General features: G+C 40.0%; 1 protein-coding gene across 13 annotated transcripts in view; it reads right to left on the reverse strand.

Annotated features, from left to right (window-relative positions):
* STAC (SH3 and cysteine rich domain) overlaps positions 1-17,833 on the reverse strand; it is a 158,260-nt gene that overhangs the window by 21,490 nt on the left and 118,937 nt on the right. For all 13 annotated transcript variants that reach the window (XM_066992405.1, XM_066992404.1, XM_066992402.1 and 10 more), the window contains 4 exons: positions 9,574-9,674; positions 7,335-7,416; positions 5,505-5,620; positions 1,255-1,327 (listed from right to left, as the gene is read on the reverse strand). In XM_066992405.1, coding sequence (XP_066848506.1) covers positions 1,255-1,327; positions 5,505-5,620; positions 7,335-7,416; positions 9,574-9,674 — 372 coding nt within the window. The remainder of the gene's footprint in view (positions 1-1,254; positions 1,328-5,504; positions 5,621-7,334; positions 7,417-9,573; positions 9,675-17,833) is intronic.

Consider the following 17,833-nt stretch of genomic DNA (forward strand, 5'->3'; position numbering starts at 1 on the left):
AGTATCTTTGGATTTCAGAAATGAAACTCCTGTTCAACAATGAAAAAAAAGTTATCTGGAAACTCAGACAGGGCCAAATTAATCTCAGGTGGGCAGGATTACAAAGTGTGAGCAGTATGAATTCTTTATCTTTAACCAGGTCAGGACAACTTACACTTGTGAGATGGAAAAGCTAAATAAATTGTCAGAAGAGAAAAGATAATGTAGATGGGATGTTTACAAAATGAAAGGAAGGAAATGACTGAACACAGTGAGGAGAAGTGATGGCACCATGTGGAAAGGAAAGGAATGAGGAGGCGGTAGCATAAAGGGGAATAGACAGCTAAAGCTGGCATTTCACCTACATATATTACCTGCTGTACGTAAGGATCATGGGGGTCTAACAGAAGAAACCTACGCTCACTGTGATTTATTTTTGTAGCGTACATCTCATGTGAGATTCAGCAAAGTACACTCATTGTGCTATTAGAAAAGATTTGCTAGAAGTAAGTACAAACCTGTTTGTACTTATTGCTTCCCTCATCATGCACCTCACCATTCAAGAAGAGGGTCACGAACACTATCCTGCAGTGTCTGAGATCTCACCCCTAACTCTGGTCTTAAAAATCCCATCACACCAACTCTGTAAAAACATTACTCTCACGCTGCAAAGTAGACAAAGGAATTGGCTACTAATATTACTGAGGCACATACTGTAGTTGTACTGAGAAGCTGCAATTATAATCAGGATTCATTGTGACAGATATTTTACAGACATATGGATATTATACGATTCATTTCCTATGCCAATAAGATTATGGTATATAGAGATATGTAGACAAGTTAGACATAGAAAAAGAAAAAAATAAGGTTTATTTTTGTTCCCCTTTACCAATGTGGAACTGAAGCTTTTAAAGTGATTACAGCAATGTTCATGAAGCACAGGAGATAGGGAATGGACCTGAACCTTGTCCCATGTCAGGGCACAACAAATTAAGAAAACCAATGGCTTGGGTCTCATCTGACATTTAAAAAAAAAATCACTGAAATTCTTTCACCAACTACTCGTGCCACCCACCTCCCCCTTCTAAACCCAGAATACTGCTGAAACATAGACATTCTATAAAAAAACATCCAAAATAGGTTGCACACATGCCTAGCATAAGGCCAATACATCTGAAGATGCTATCCAGGAGTTGGACTTGATGATCCTTATGGGACCCTTCCAACTCGGGATATTCTATGATTCTATGATCCTGGCCTGGCAGCACTCACCACTGTTGCTGCGTTTCCTGGTTATGTCAAGGCTGCTGTCTGCTTCCTCAGGAACTTCTGCCAGGTCAGCTGTCTGCAGAGACAGAAAGAGCAAATGAGATGGGAAAAGCCAGAAAAAGCAAGTGACAAGGTGAAATAGGACCACACATGAGCCTTTGGGGAATGCAGCATTTGGGTGCTATCAGAGCAGAGCAAGCCAGCCTGATGGGATTGCAGAAAACATTTTATCTGGTGGTACACAACAAATACCCTACTCCACAGGGAGCAGTAAAAGCCCAGAAAGAACTCCAGAACAGATTTCCAGCCTGGCTTAAAAAACTTTTGCAGTGAAAAGTGAAGTGAAAGTTAAGGAAAAAATGACTATACTTTAAAAAATGTAGTTGTCTTTATATAATAGAAGGGATTTTGTGGAATTTGTAGATGATACAGGTTTTCTGAAAAGCTGTCTACAGAAGAAACTGGCCATTAATTGAAACTATTGACTATCTAATTATTAACCTTAAATATTTTTTTCAGTAAAATAACTGTGGCATAACTGTGATTTTAATTCTGTTAACATGCTTTGAAAGAAGGAGCTGGAGTGTGCTGGAGTTGGTGAAGTCAGTTTTGAAATATCTGTCCTCAATTTCTTTTTATATAGTCATATGATTGGTATAGTTAGAGACAAATTAAACCCAAATATTATTGTTAGAATTACTATGATTTCTGATGTGTACAATATTAATGTTAATTGCTATTAGGGACCCATTGTTTTAGGATATAGGGAAATATGGGATGACAAAATCCCAAGCCTTGGCTTCTCCATGTATAGCCTGAGAGGAACCACGAGCTACTCCAAACAACTCTCCAAATCTGACCTTACAGATCTTCAGTTTCTGAACTCTACTCCCATGACTTCTTTTGGGTAAAACATCTTTTATAACTATACAAACAAACAAACAAAACTTTACACTGAAGAATGAGACAATATTTCCAGTACGAAAAACTGCAAGTCCTTATATGCTCCTAAGCTTTATTTATTCCTTGTAAACAGGATTTTAAGACACGTAGAAGGATTTAACTCAATTATTCTATGACACTCTAGAATTACACTGTATACACAACTCTATCCAGTGATTTGTAGACCTTTGCCTGAATTTCAGGAAGAAAAGCCAAATGAGAAACATTCATTGCCTTTGTTCAGGGAGAAAAATCAGAATTGCTTTGCAGCTTTTGATATTATGTTTTCCTTTCATTAATGCTGACAACAATTTTTTTTTTTTTAGAAAATACTTTAGCTATTTAGTATATTTCCTGGTAAATTTATTTCCAGTATTAAGTACTTTCCTAGCTACTTCTCAACCCAAGTATACTGATGAATGAAGGAGTTAAGAGTAGATTTATGCCACAGGCATCCTGTGATTATCTTGTTTCCCTTGCTGTTTTCACACCCTTATATTTTACTGCTCTGTTAAGCATTGTTTTTAGACTCAACCTTTTGGAACAGGCCATGCTTGTCTTGCACCTTGCACAAATGGGTCACCCCTGGATAAGAAGGCACTGCAATAGAAATGATAACTAGGAGTCAATGTAGAACATATCTAGGGATTTCTAATCAATGTGTGGGGAAGGGAAAGACTGGTTTTGTTGAAACAGTAAGTACCGGCTACTTTTCAGCTCATTGCTATGGCATGTTTCTCAGTCTTCATAGACTAGCATCAAAATTGTTAATTAGCTTCATACTTTGTTGGGTACTACTGCATGTGGGATGTGCAGTGTCTGTCTTTTCAACATATATCTCATCTGAAACCTCAGGCATGCTTAAGGACTAACTCAGTTAAGAGTTATATGACAAAGAGTCTAATAGAAATCACAGAGGTACAAAGCTGCTTTTGAGAGGAGCTGATCCCCCAAACACTAACAAGAACTGGAATCACATTTACATCACCTCAAGTGACTTTCTGTATAAATGTGGGTTGCAGAAACACATTCTGAAGGAAGCAGTAGGTAGTAAATCTGGAGCATATGGCTACTTTCTTTTACGGGAAATGCAGAATCTGGGCTGAAAATCATACTGGGTGCATCCACACTGCTTAGTCGTGTTAAAAATACCTTGGCTAATTCAGAACAAGACAGTATCTCTACACTGCACAGGCATGAGCTGCAGTCCTGGAAGCTGAAGAGGCAAATCCCAGCTCCTGGCCTTTTAACTAGCCTTGGCAGGTGCAGCTATGCTGCTCTGACCCGGAGCTAGCCTTTTGATGGTTTGGACACACCTGCAAGGTGCAGTAGGCTCCCAGGTGTCACCATATCCCTGGTGTCCATGGTTTGGTCCCACAGCAGAACCCCAAAGCAGTCCCCAGCTCCCAGGAGGCACGGATGAGTGCAAAGCCCCAGTGATGCTGTGAGCCTCACAGCTGCATTGCTGCTTCTGTTTTCAGAGGAGTAGAGCAGCACAGAGTTGAGGAAGCACTGGGGAAGGATTTTAGTCCCTATGTGTTGTTAACTGCACAGTTAGCATGCATACTCCAGTACTTTTTTACCTGGGCACTAAGGGCTCTGTGTCACTCTCTGCTCTGGATACTGGTCAGTGCCTGCTCCTTGGTGACACATAAAGGCTGTGAAGCTCTATGGCCCCATCATTTTGAATAGGATTGGGTCTACCCCTGGTTTTTATCCTTGACTTAATCTACAGGCTTGCACTGGCAGAATGTATGGTTTCACATGTCTGTTTATTCAGTTCTCTAGTGTTCTCTATTTTCTGTATGCTGACACGTTTTATATTCTCTTTCAGCCTCAATACCCTGGAGAAATTCCCACAATGAACCCGCGTTCCTCATTCTACACCCACACCCCACCTAGTTATGATCAGCTCTCTAGGGAAAGCTGACACAGCATTAATGATTTCTATGCATGAGTAGTCATTCGTAATTCAATGCTTTATTGATTTAGAAGGCAATAATTACATTTGTAGAACTTCTGTTTCAAAGTAAATGAAATAATTGAAAGAAAGAACTGTAACCACAATATGACAGGTGGTGGAGTCATATTTTTTTTTTTTAAAGAGTGAAAATTACCAAGTTCCTTTTAAGGCACATACAAGAGCATACGAAGGACATATCCTTCAATAACCCCCTTGCAGATTACACTTGGTTCTTGTGTAAATTTGTCTGCCTTCTTTCCCATCTGAGACAATTGCAAGTCTGTTTAGAGGTCACCTATACTGTCTGAAATTACAGTTCAGTCATGTGAGTGAGCATATGTTTAAGTCGTAGGAAAACATTTTACCAAACATAAATAGAATTTAGCACAAGTTTAAATTAAACATCTAAGTATTCATTCTGAGGCCTGCAGACCAACTCTCATGGTGCCTCTGTGCATGCCATTTTTTTTTTCTGAGGTGAGTGCAGGAAAGATTGTCAGATGGCAACGGTCTAATTTTTAGACATGACAGTCAGCTTCAGTCTGCAGTGCCTTCAGTTGTGATTGCTTTTTGAGGGGTGAGGAGAATCTCTTGGGAAAAGAAAAGACATTACAAGACATTACCTTACACAAATGCTTAAGTGGTATTACTGAACTAGGTAAGGATTTAGCACAGTCAGGACTAAGGGAACTCTCTTTTCCCTTGTCCTCCTTCTCCACCCTCTTGCCATAGTCCTGAAGAAAGTGACTTTCATGACGAGGGAGAATGAATGACAAAGATTAACATTAAGGTGAAAATCTCTTTGTTGGGATATAACAAACTGAAAACACCTGCCAGCATTTGGGATTTGGAGAGAGGAGCCCAACCCTGTGATGCTCCCCTTGAGAATACAATGGAGAAGGAAGAAGGTGTACTTCTAAATCTAGGGTCTGAGGACTTCAATCCCAACACTGTCGTTTGTGTGAAGGGTAAATGTCCACTACCAGCAACAGGCAGGATGTGTTCACTCTGGGATCACAGTTAAATATTTCTGTTCTGCTTTTCCACAGATACACAAAAATAAAGAATATAATTACCTTTTCCAATCTGATAAGAGAACATTATTCACTTAATTTGTATTTTACTCTTTTTCTCAAGAGTCATTGAAAAGATACTTAAAACCTGAGTTTATAAAAATAAAGTGTTTTCCCATCTCATTTCAGGAGCTGGGAATGAGCTTTTATTTATTTATTATTATTATTATTATTTTTTCAGCTTGAAATGAAAGTTTTGTGAACTCCAGTACCAGTTCCTGTGAATCAATGTGTGTTGCTCCTCTACAGAGAAAATGGAACAAATGGATACTTACAGAATTCCTATTGGGAGAGTCAGACCCACTGCCAGAACTGCCCTTCTTAGTTTTCTGAGCTAAGGAAGTCCCAAAGCGGAGAGTTTCGTACACAGGATCAACTTTATTGCCACAGGCTGCAACAGAAGGAGCAAAACACACATCAATCCCTGAAAGGTATTTCTGGCTGTGTTCCTGCTCCACTTGGAGAAACATCTGCTTGTACCAACATGTTGGGATGTATGTTTAGAAAAGTAAGTTGAGAGACTATCCTGATAAAAAGCAGTTGAATAACTTAGTGGAATTGGCTTTTGCTAGCAATTGTTTTGCTGCCTTTCTGCTCACATAAAGATCATCCTTCCCTCATACAGGTTCTTTGAATCCCTGTCATTCCCTCATCTCACTTCACCTGCAACCCTCCTTCCCTACTCACCACTGATACTGCCTATGTCAATGTAAAGGAGACAATATACCAAGAGACTTTAATCCATGTTTCCTGCCTGTTCTGGGATCACTTTCAACACTGGCTATTTGATGGGAAAAACCATGACAGAGCACCTGGGTGGTGTGCGTGGGCCATCACCTTTATGCCATTAACCCTCATAACACTGCTACTGCGATAACATGGAAAAGCAGGATGACCTGGATCTTCCTGGAGAAATGTTGATATCCCCAGTGTGGGACAAACTGGGGTCTGGGGGCAGTCATCAGAAAGTACTCACAGTTAGGAATTTGCTCCAGGTTGCTCAGCACAGTCTAGGGGTAGCCAGAAAGGCCACCACTCCCACTGGTGGGTCTGATCATTTCTCACTCCCACTCTCCCTCTTAGCTAGTCCTGAAATAGTCTCCTATGGCAGAGAAATGGGTGTCTTCAATTGGCATGAAGGGATCCAGATGAAACCCTTTTATACTTACTGCATTATTAGACCTCAGCCTCCTTTGTTATACAAGGCAGTAAACATTTAGCATACAGTACCTTAGCAGCACTGTATAAAAGGAAGAAAATTTTGGCAAAGTACTGAAAAAATACATGGAATTTTGATTTTTGATGAGAAAAAAGCACACCTCATTTTTTAGTCAAAAAAAGTCATTTTCTCAAAATGTTTCAACTATTTTTGACAAAAATGACAGATGTTTTTTAGAAAGAGAAATGTAAATGAAATTCACTTAACTGACTTTTTTTTTTTTTTAATCATTAAAAAAAAATGCCCTTTTTAACAGGCTCTTATTTTTGGCATTCATCTTTTTATACTGCCAGGCTTGCTTGGTCATAGTACTTGTGGAAAGGAGTATTATCCAGAACCAATTCAGCTTCTCCATTTCAAAAATTTCCCTTTCAATTATTACAATGAGAAAAATCTGGTCTTTTAAACACCTGGGGAAAGTGTAGAAACATTCAATAAGGAAAAAAAATAAAGTAAGAAAGGTGGGTGAGAAAGAACAGGAACCTAGCAAGTCCCTCAAGAGCCAGACCAGTGATGTGAATGCCTCTCACTGTTTTGATGTCTGTCTCTTACCTTGTTCTTCCCAGCTCAGACCTTCACCTCAGTATTCTACTGTCACCTTTCTTCTAAGTTTCTACCTTGAGATCAGGTGGCTATTATTATAAACAAGATTATTGCTAAGAGGTTATTGTGTAGTGGGTTTTGAGTGAAATGCACAATAAACACACCCTCTCCTCTTCCAGCTTTGTATCTTTGAAGTGGTCCTTTCCTGAGATGGCAAAAGGACATACAGTCACTGAAAGGAGCTGGAAGGCTGCTGAGGGCAAATACCATGGCTGGAAGTCTGTTGCTGCTGTTGCAGAGCACTGCCAAAGGGAGACTGAATGGAAAAGCAATCAAAACCTACCAATAGGCATCACTTCTTTGATGCAGCCAAACTGTTCATGAATGAGTAGTGGTGAGCTGTAGTACCGTCGAAATCCCTTTGGCTGGAGGGAGAGAAAGCAAAAACATATGAAGTGCGTTGCTGCCATGATTGACGTAGTAGAAATAAACTCAGCTCTTTGGCTAGTGGCATAAGAGAGAGGATTTTTCTTCTGTGAAGTGTGGCAAAGATGGAAATTTGCCTCTTGTTGTTGAGTCACTGCAGGGTGCAGAGATCAGGGATTTATTTGATTTTTTTCTCCTGGAAAAAACTAATTTCCCATATTTATGTAGAAGGAGGGGCTCATTTCCAGCCTCCTCTTTTCTTTTGTCTTACACAAAAGTAGCACTAATTAATTGCAGCAGAAGTGCTGAATCATTAGATGTTCTGGGGAGCTCTATGTTCACCTCTCCCTTTCTTCTTATGTGAATTTGCATTGATTTTCATTTGCTAAACAAGCATCTATCCTTCCCCACCCTGTCTCCAAATTTCCATGTTCTCAAGTAAAAAAGTTGTGAAACCCAAGAAACATAGAACAATTCTACGTATTTTTTTAAAGCTTGCTGCTGACTGACCACAGCTTCCACTGCTTTTTTTGTCTAGCAAGGTCAAAAAATTCCCCAAGTCAACACCAGATGTACCCTAAATGTCTGTTTGTAGAGAAATGCACTATAACAACTCAGGCTATACCATTAAAGAATACCACAGTATTGTCAATAAAGGTGTCCTGTATCACTCTAAAGACCATCCTTAGAAGATTAAATATTTTCTGTTAATTTTCTATCTACCATCTCAGGTTGGAAGTATCTCAGGTAAAGGCTGAGTACCCAAAATGAAAGTGCTAACACCTAAGTCTTTGGAAATACCTTTCGAGGCATTAGAGATTCACAAAAGGATTTTCAGACCTCTGATCTTTGCAGGCCTTTAGAACCTCTAGCCACACTGAGAAGTGGAAAAGCCTCATGAGGATATGCATATTTTCTGTACCCTATATTCAATATACATTAAAAAAAAAAAAAAAGATACAGGACTAGTTCTTTCACTAATGAGCTGCAATATGGATTAAGAAGGAATGAGGGGACTGATATATGTGGTTTTTTACAAGAATAAATTCCAATTCCCCAGCCTCAGTTTGGCCCCAAACAAACCAAATTCAGACACCGCATGAACTCGTAAAACTCCCATGACTTTGCTGGACTTCTTTCTGCTATAAATTTTGCCTCTTGTTTTCTGTTTTTTTAAACTAGTGACCACAACAGTTGAGGCTGGGATCAAGCAACATGTGAAACAATTAGTGTGACTTAATATTTGGCTTGCCCCAGGCCTGCAAGAGGGTAATTCAGCTCTTCAACTTCCTGTACCAGAAAGACTCACACTAGGGCTATGATTATGCTTTAAATGTATCAAGATTTGCTTCAGGAGTACAAACAATGATAGCATTCACTAAATATACTTGGAGAGAAAAGATCTTTCCAGGGAGAGGTGGGTTTTCTGGCCCTTTTGAAGTCAATGCTTGCTTTTTTTCCTCATATAATATATGAGGCTCTTTTTTTTTTTAGCTTAGATTTGTCTTAAGTGCCTTCAGTTGGCACGTTTGCAACAGAACTGAAAACATCTGAAACAGGAGTATTTATACCCATTTTCCATATTCCAAATAGTCATTTTCCCAAGTGTTTTTTGGCCTTTTTTACTGGCCTTCGCCAGTAATGAGAACCTGCTGCTCAGAAGGTGACCCAGGTACTAAGGTGCTGTGTCCATACAGGGCAGGTCTCCTGTCCTACTGAGAGATTGCTTAAAGCTCTGTACTGTCTCACTGTGAAATCTCCTTCAGTCTTTTTTTTTTTTTTTTAAAGATGAATTATTGTTTTTTCTTCAAGCCCTAACAGTAGAAAAAAAACAATAAAACATAATTTGAAGGCTTTTTCTTTTGTTAAACTCCGCCAAAATATTTTGACTAATATGTAGCTTTTCCTGTAGAGATTTCAACTACAGCAAGTATGGTTTAAATCATAGGAATTAATTCTGATATGTAGCTAGGTTTGGATTATGTAATTGTATTTTCAAGTAAATGCTAGCCTGGGGGATTATGTAATTGTATTTTCAAATAAATGCTAGCCTGGGGGTCTGGCATACAAAGCAAGGTATGTCGTGTCCTACCCTCAGCACCACCCCCCCCCCCCCCCGCCCCTGGCACCCTTGCTGCCCTGGGCTGCTCACTTACCAGCTTGCCCATGCAACGCTGTTGTCCAGTACTGTCTGCACACTTGTGGTGGATGCTCATCTTACAAGCTTTACAGCGCAGTCCATGTTTAGTGTTTGTCCCTGTGAAATGCAAGGAAATAATTTAATTAGACAAAATCAATAGTTTCCATGCACTAAACAAATTTCCATGCATTTAACGAATGACCTGAAAGAGCTGATGTGTAGGTCAGTTGTAGTAGTGTAAATACTGATGGCAAACTTTACCTTGCTTATTTTTTTTGTATGCATATATACATGCATTTTCTTTACATCCTCTTCAAATTAGGCATTTCTTCCCTAGGCTCTTTCTCAAGCTAGTGCTGCCTTCAGATATATATTGAATTATGCCCTATTGTGTGATAGTTCTGTTAGTGATGTCTCATCCTTATGAACATCAAGCAAAATTCCTTTGCTGTTTCATAAGGGTTTGGCATGGGAGCAGTGCATGGCTGAGGGAGCCACCAGAGGACCATCCAGGCTCTGAAGCTGTCCTCGGGAGCCAAGCCATCAGCAGAGGGACAGGTTTCATGGGTAAGAGGTAGCTCCAGATGTGCAAGAAAGGGGCTGAGACATCTTGCTTAGTGTTACCTTCCCATCCACCTAGGGGCTGCAGCTCTTGCTTCCCCAGGCCAGTGCTCAGGGACATGCAGGAATTGCTCCCTGCCCCTTGCATAGCCCTGAGCTGGGCAGCAAGGATGTCATGGACCTTTCCTTGCTCTCTTTCACTGACAGTGAAAAAATCTAGTCCCACAGTTTGGGGAGCTCCAGCAGAAATTTTGCTGTACCGAAGCAGACTTCTCCTTGTTGGGCAATAGTTGTTCTGCATTATCTTCAATGTGGACCTATTCTTAAATATCAGAGCTGAATCTGTGCTTCCAGGTAGGAGCAGTCACTCTTATTCATACACCTGTAAGACTTTCCAAACTGTGCAGTATCAGTTAGGCTGCAGCAACTCTTTTCCTCCTGCCATGGGACTGTATAAGTAGGATGAGTAAACTATGTCAGTTCATTATCATCTACTGTGAGAGTGAATGATGTAGTAAAAACAAAAACAAAAAAAAAAAAAACTGAAACAAACCAAAAAAAATTCTTGACATTTTAACCAGCCCTCATTAGTCAGCTATGATAGGAATATTAGTCAGAGGAGTCAGAAGATCCCACATCTGAAAGTACTCATGTAGCTCTTGGTTATTCGAGTAGTCAGCACCATGTACACGCTGCTGACTTCACTCAGTTAAATGCTGCTTCTGAAAGAAGCATTTCAGGGAAAGATGCACCAAATTGGTGCCAAAAAAATGAGCCTTAATAGGACTGCTTTCAGGGGAGGATGTCCCTGAAGTGGCCACTTCCATGCCAGGCATAGGCAGGCTGGAGGAGCTGGGGTGGCTTCGCTGAGCAAGGCCCAGGCATTTCATTTGTGTGCTGTTTGTAGGGCAGGGAACCAGCATCTTCACTGCCTTGCTGCCAAGACCATTGGAGAGACAAGGAGTGAATGGAACTGGGCATTTTGGGGTGCACTCTGGGGGCCTCCCATGTGCTGCCTATCTGGCCCTTCTCAGCTGAGCTGATGCATGGAGACTCACTGCTCAGGTACCTGCAGATTCCTAGCCTCACTCATAGGGCCTTTTTTTCTAGTAAGCACAAAATTCACTGGAATATATCCCTGCTGTTTTGTTTGTTTGTTTTTCTGTGTGGTTGCACCTGGATTAGTGTGCTGTGAGGACTCTTTTTCATCCCTCCTGATGGTCAATGACCAACACAGACAGCTGTGAGAAACTGGGACTTCCTCCACGTTGCTTTATTAGATCTACTGGATGGAAAAAGAAAGGAAAATGACATCTTTGCCTACAAAACAGGTATTTAGCATCAGTGTTTACACTGGGTCTAGCTCTCTTCTCAGGCTGGTCTGTAACGGTGAAACTCTTACCTGCTTTACCAAATCATTCCTGAGATTCAGCTAAAAGGGCAGACAGCGTCACAGTCCTTTCTGCTGGCTGTTATGCTATTCCAGCCATTTTAATGTTAATGTTACATGGTATAACTGTGTGACCACAGAAGATACACATTTGTTGATGTAACTGAGCATTCAAATGATGTGCAAAATGAATGCAAAGTAGACGTGCTACTTTCAAAATCAAACAACTTATTCAGAAGAGAAATCTGTGGGCATGTAGAAATAAGCCGTGATCAGTGTAATGCAGTAAGTTACAAAAGAGTAATACTTTACGTTTCTATTACTGAATGCTATTTGTTACATATGGACAGGTAAATAGTTGCTTCCAAGAGAGGAAAAGTATTTCACATATTTGAGTCTACAATAAGGGTTTTTTTTTTTTTTTTTAATAAAAATGAAATTGCCTTCAACTACCAAAAGCTTCAATCATCAATTCATTGTCACTTTTAACTACTTGGTTTACTTTGGGACTAGGCAGCTTGGAAGTAATTTGCAAATATCTCCCAGCCTCCCTCTGAGGGCTTAAAGAAGAAGAATTTATTCTGTATTTACACTTACCCATCATACCTCAAGCTCTGAAAAAGGCATTTCTACAGGAAACATTTTAATTTTCCCCCAGGATAAATCTTTCTTCTCCAGTTTCTTTTCTCCATCACACTAACTCAAACCTCCTCAGAGGATCATGGCTAAGCTATTTCAAAACTGCATGCCAGAAGTTAGACAAATACATACCGGCAGTGCATCTGCCCCCAAAACTCCTGAGATTCAGCACTGAGGTACAGTCACAGCTCACGCTGTGAAGAAGAACTGGTCCACATGTGGTACAGGTGTAAATAAGACCAGGGTTTGACCAGTGGGGTCAATTTTTGGGCTAACATCTAAGCAAGCTTGTTGACTTTGCAGGGGCTTTGTTTGGCTTTGCTGGTTTTGGAAGGCATCCCTATAGTTTGAAACTGGGAAAAAGCAGGCCGAACATGGGTGTTGCAAGCAATTTACATAAAGCTGACTGAACTTGTTGACAGTCACACCAGTATGAAAGAGGTATTTCATGATGCCTAAAGTAGTAGCATAGGATATAGCAATGTCTAGAAACATTATTTGAAAATAAATTCCCCCAGAGAGCATGAGAAAGCAAGGAATTTGGACTGAACATACATTCAATAGTAGAAAATAAGTGGCATTAATCACTAAAAGTAAAAAAGAAATAATGTAATAATGATGGTAATAATAATAACAACATACTGGGGCAGACTATTTGAGGGAACTTGGGTAGGTTCACTTATCTCTCATAGGACACCAGGGTGTGTTTGAAGTTGAAAGCCTCTCTGTGGTGGGCTTATTCCCACTGGGTTAGTCTTTCCACAAGCTGAAATGTGGGGAAGGGAGAAAATGAGGAAAGAGTTAACATTTGAGATGGCCAAAGCAGTTTCTGGAAGGGGCACTATTCCTGCAGAACCTGTGAAGTTTGGGACACTAAAAATGCTGTTCTCAGGGATTTCTGCTGGGCATATTGCTCTGGCGAACAGCAAGCCTGGTCATTGCTCTTTGCTTCCTGCCCCCTAAATATCTGGCAGCATGACTGCAGCCTACAATTTATTCCCAATAGCAGATATTCCTCTATGCCAACCTTAATGCACAGCTGGAAGCTACTGGTATAACATACTCACTGAAATGCCTTTAGCCATCCCAAACATACCAGTCATCTCCATCTGTGGTGGATCAGAAATAGAGGGACTAAAGGCTTTGCAATTAAGCTGAACTTTGAGGACCCTACCTACAATTTGCTTCAGTTTTCTCTCAAAGGAGGAGGAGATGAACAGCTTTGATGGACTCTTTATCATTATTTTAAATAAGTAATCATCCCTATTCCCTTCTCTGAAGAACCTTATTGTGGTTGCTTAAATTATTAAATGCTGAGCATATCAGAACAAAGGTCCTGCTCAGTCCCTTTTTGTTTGCAGTCTTGAGATTATTTTTATTCAATGCAGAGTACTTCATTCAGTGAACAGAGTGGACAGTGTTCAACGAATGGGCACCTTTATTTAATACTTCTTTTTTACCTTCATCGGTCAGTGTGTGTTCTTTTACGTCATCTGCATATTTCCAAATAGAAGATGATTAGTAGCATCATTAGCTTTCCTGTGGTCCCACTGTCTTTGCCTCTTTATGCCTTGCAATATGAACATGTTTGCCAAAACTAGGATGCCATGGCTCCTATCTGAGGGACTAATAGGTAAAAGGGGAAGAGGTGTCTCTGATAAGGCACTACTTGGCCCAGATGATGGTGTTTAAGTTGTGAAAATTGCAAGCTGTTAGAACTGTGGTTTAGAATGGAAAGTACTAGACATGTTTAGTTGACTTGTAGTGCACATAAACATACCTGTCAATGTAGTCACAAAATTCATATAGGAAGACAACACTCACAAATGCACGTGCACATGTCTGGTGTCCTGTTTATTAACACATCTATTCATTTTATCATGGTCAGTAAAGTCTGGTATAGTTTTGCAAATGAAAAAGCCAAAACTGCCAAAAGAAACAGTGTTTCACTGGAAGCAAATGAGGAAAACTCATGTCAGGATACTTGAGTGGCTCTTAAACTTACAAATGAGGTTCTGTCACAGTTGTTTTCTTCAGATACCAGTTAATGCATGCAGACACCTAACACTAGAAGGACACTTTGTTTTGAGAAGCAGGTCATATTTAATAACACCTTGCTAGAAATACTCTACAACTGGGTCAGCTCCCATCTGAATATCTAAACCAGGGGCTAGGTTTTTTGGTACAGCCATGGAAAATTCAATCTTAAACTGTTCTGATAATGTGACCCTAAATACTACCAAAAGGACATCAATTTCATAAATCTAAGCCTTTTCTGGAGGAAGTCCTAATGGGATCAGAACACCTCAATTCAGGTGAATGGAAACATTCGAAGGCAGAGAGAGAGAGAGGAGATGGAAAGGGCAGAATTCAATTCCAAGGCTTTATGCCCGTCTCTCCAATGAAAGTAATTTAGTAACTACTCTTCATTTCAGGAAAGTGACATTTGTTCTAGGGAATGCAAATGAGAATTGCATTTGTCACATGCTTGCAAACAGAACCTTTATCATCCTCTTGGCCAGCACAGCTATGGCTGCAGCACTGTTGGATGATGCTTTTTGCCTGTTGTTTCTAGACTTAACGTAAGATTAATAGCTAGTAAGTGAGAATGAGCTCTACAGCCTGAAGAAATCTGAAAGAAAATTTCAGATGTTGGTAACAACATGACATCATGCTGAGTATATAAAGATAACCATATTAGGCACTTATGCTAAAGTGAGAAAAAAAAAAAGAAGAAGAAGAAAGGGTAAAAAGATTCAGGTCTCTATCAGTAAGAGACAGAGAAAACTAAGAAGGGCAAAGACACAGGCTGGCACCTCCAGCTAGCCCAGCTGTGACCCAACCACTATTTTTTGTTGTTCCAGCTGAGATGAACGTGCCAATCAGAAATCGTTTTGATTTAAAGCTTTCATAAATAAATACATTTAAAATTACTTATTTTCCACAGAACTTCAACTTCTGCTGTGGGAGGCTGATAAAAATAATGAGTGCCTTGCCCCCTTTCTCCCTGAGCACATTTGGAATTGTCACCAGAAATCTGTCTCTGTGCCAGAATTTATGGGAAATGGAGAATTTAAAGCAAGCTGGGCCAGTACTGTAGCAGTGAGGGGTTTGGGATGTCACCTTAGAAGGAGAAAGAGAAGTCCCTGAAATAGCACTGGTGACTCTATATCCATCTCTTAGTCTTTGCACAATGTCCTCCCCTGCCCCCTTCTTCATTTTTTTAATTAATTGTTTTTGCGTAAAAGCTTTGACACTGAAAGGATGGAGACTATTTTTAAAAAATTCCTCTATGGCTACTTCCTTTCCCCACATCCGGCTGCCACTGGAGACAAATGCTCACTCTCTTCCTTTGTCCTCACTCTGCCTCAGACCACAAGAGCTGCAGATAAAACAGAGAATGACATTTTCTGTGCAGGATACTTACCCCTTTTAATTTAAAAATCTTGATTCCCCCAAATCATTAGGTTAACAAGGATAAGCTAGGCATCATTTTGCTCATCCTTCCTTGGTCTTCATCACTTTGCCTTGGCTGACCTCAGGAATTGCCCCTTTATCTGCCCTAGACAACACCCTCTTGCTTCATCTTAAATGACACAGGGATCCCATCACTTGCCCAGCTGACACACGGAATCCCAGCTGGCCTACAGATTGGAGTCCAAACCCATGCTTCCTAGACATCCTAGATGACCAGCCACTGAATATCAATCCCGTGTGATACTGTTGGATGCAACGTTGCCAGGTGTATTGACTGATACACAAATATTCCTCTTCCATAAAACTACCAGTGCCACTAGCAATTGACCCATTGCACTTTCTACTGTTAAATACCGGACCAAATGGATTATTCAAAAAAAGCAATAAGGAGAGGAAATGTTCTTAGACTGTTCACAGATAAATGGATTACAGCAGCTCTTGGCATTTCCATTTTGTCAATTCAAAAGGATCTATCTTCCTTTTTGAGGAGAAAAAAATCACACTTGATAGGTAGCCTTCCCTTTTGACTTGCCTAAATTGTCTACACTCATTTGAACACTGGCAAAAACACTCCATGCATGAATACCATACAGGTAGGATGAAGAGATCAAAGCATATAGAGAAAAGCAGGCAAAAATCTTTTTTAGGCAAGTTTTCATGAGTAAAAGCAGCATGGGATTGACTTCAAAAGTTTTACCTTCTGGCTGGTATTTTTTCTATATTCTTTTTATATTCTATATTCTATATATCTATTCAGTTCAAAACATGCTGAGTTACAGGTAGGCTAAACCTATAGTTCTTCTGGAAGGGGAATACTATACAGAGAAGTCCAACACCAGGTATGATCTAGAAGAGGAACCTCTCTATTTGCACCCAAGTTGCCAGGTCCGGACCTGACACCTCAACCGGTTGGAGTGAGCATCCCCTTTTCCTGAGTTTATTTTGTGCCAGTCTAAACTGAATTGGGTGCTGGGACAAGCAGTGACTTGTATGTTTGTATTTTGTAGAGCAGAACTTGATTTCCAGCCACAGTACCTGTCCTGTACAATTAATAATTTTTAGATTATGTGTCCCTGAGAGGACCGGATCTATTTGAGTGCCTACCTCATTCAGTGTCCCTCTAGCAATATACAATGTTTAAATAGCACAAAAAGTTGCCTTGTATGTAGGCAGGCTACAAAACAGTGCATAAAATTAGAACCGACTTCCTAGTGACATAGTTTTCTTTAGAAACGATGTGCTGAGAAAAAAATGAGGCAGTAATAGGCAAGTTTTCCTTCAAGGGCTGTTACAGAAAAGAAAAATATCCATGCTAAAATAAAGTTCTTTCTAAATTCATGGTTTTAAATCATACATAACAGCAAGAGGAAATGCCTTTATTTCTCCTGCAAATCAACTTCATAACTTCTTTGCAAAGAACTTCCAATGCTGACAGCCCTTTTATACTGTGGTACAGGAGCAATGAGATTTACTTAAAAGGCAAATAGGCTTTTCCTGTCTCCTGGTCCAAAAGAGATTCTCATTGTTGATGCTTAATGATCAGAAGAGGATGAAATTCACTGCCCTGTACTGAAAAAATTGGCTGCAAGGGTTTCTTTTGGCAATGCACTTTTCACATATTCAGCAGCTTTGCTATAAATGTCTTCCCCTGAAAGGAAATATCCACCTCCATATTTCTTAAAATATTGTCTTATGTTTTTGATCATCTAAATGTTAGTTAAGATGCAGGAACACCATGATAAATAAACTAACAGCTAACTGTATTATCGAAAGAAAAAATCCCGTCCTCTAAAACCCAAACATAATCAATGTCTCCAATGTTCTTTGCTCTAAATAAACTGACACTGATATCTCAATAACAACTACTGTAGACAATCATTAGCACTCCCAGACTTCTTTGTAGATCTTTGCACTGGGTTATTTTTCTGAGAAGGAAAATAGCTCCAATGTGATAGGCATGGACTTGTCTATGGAGGTTGATACTGAACTACACTAGAGATGATTGTACCAGCGCTGAGAAGGACAAGGTGATATGGAGAAATTAAACCTGGTATGGCGGCCCAAAGAAAGACTAGATGGCTGACTGGTGGTTGATCTTGGTCTTAGTAATATTAGCAAATACAGCATGGACAGTAACTCTCATTGAGATGAAAATGATTAAAGTCAGATTTCAAACAAGGTCCCCATGTTGGCAAGCTCAGTTCATTTG

This window comes from Anser cygnoides, chromosome 2 (genome assembly GCF_040182565.1).
Source record: "Anser cygnoides isolate HZ-2024a breed goose chromosome 2, Taihu_goose_T2T_genome, whole genome shotgun sequence".
Taxonomy (NCBI): Eukaryota; Metazoa; Chordata; class Aves; order Anseriformes; family Anatidae; genus Anser; species Anser cygnoides.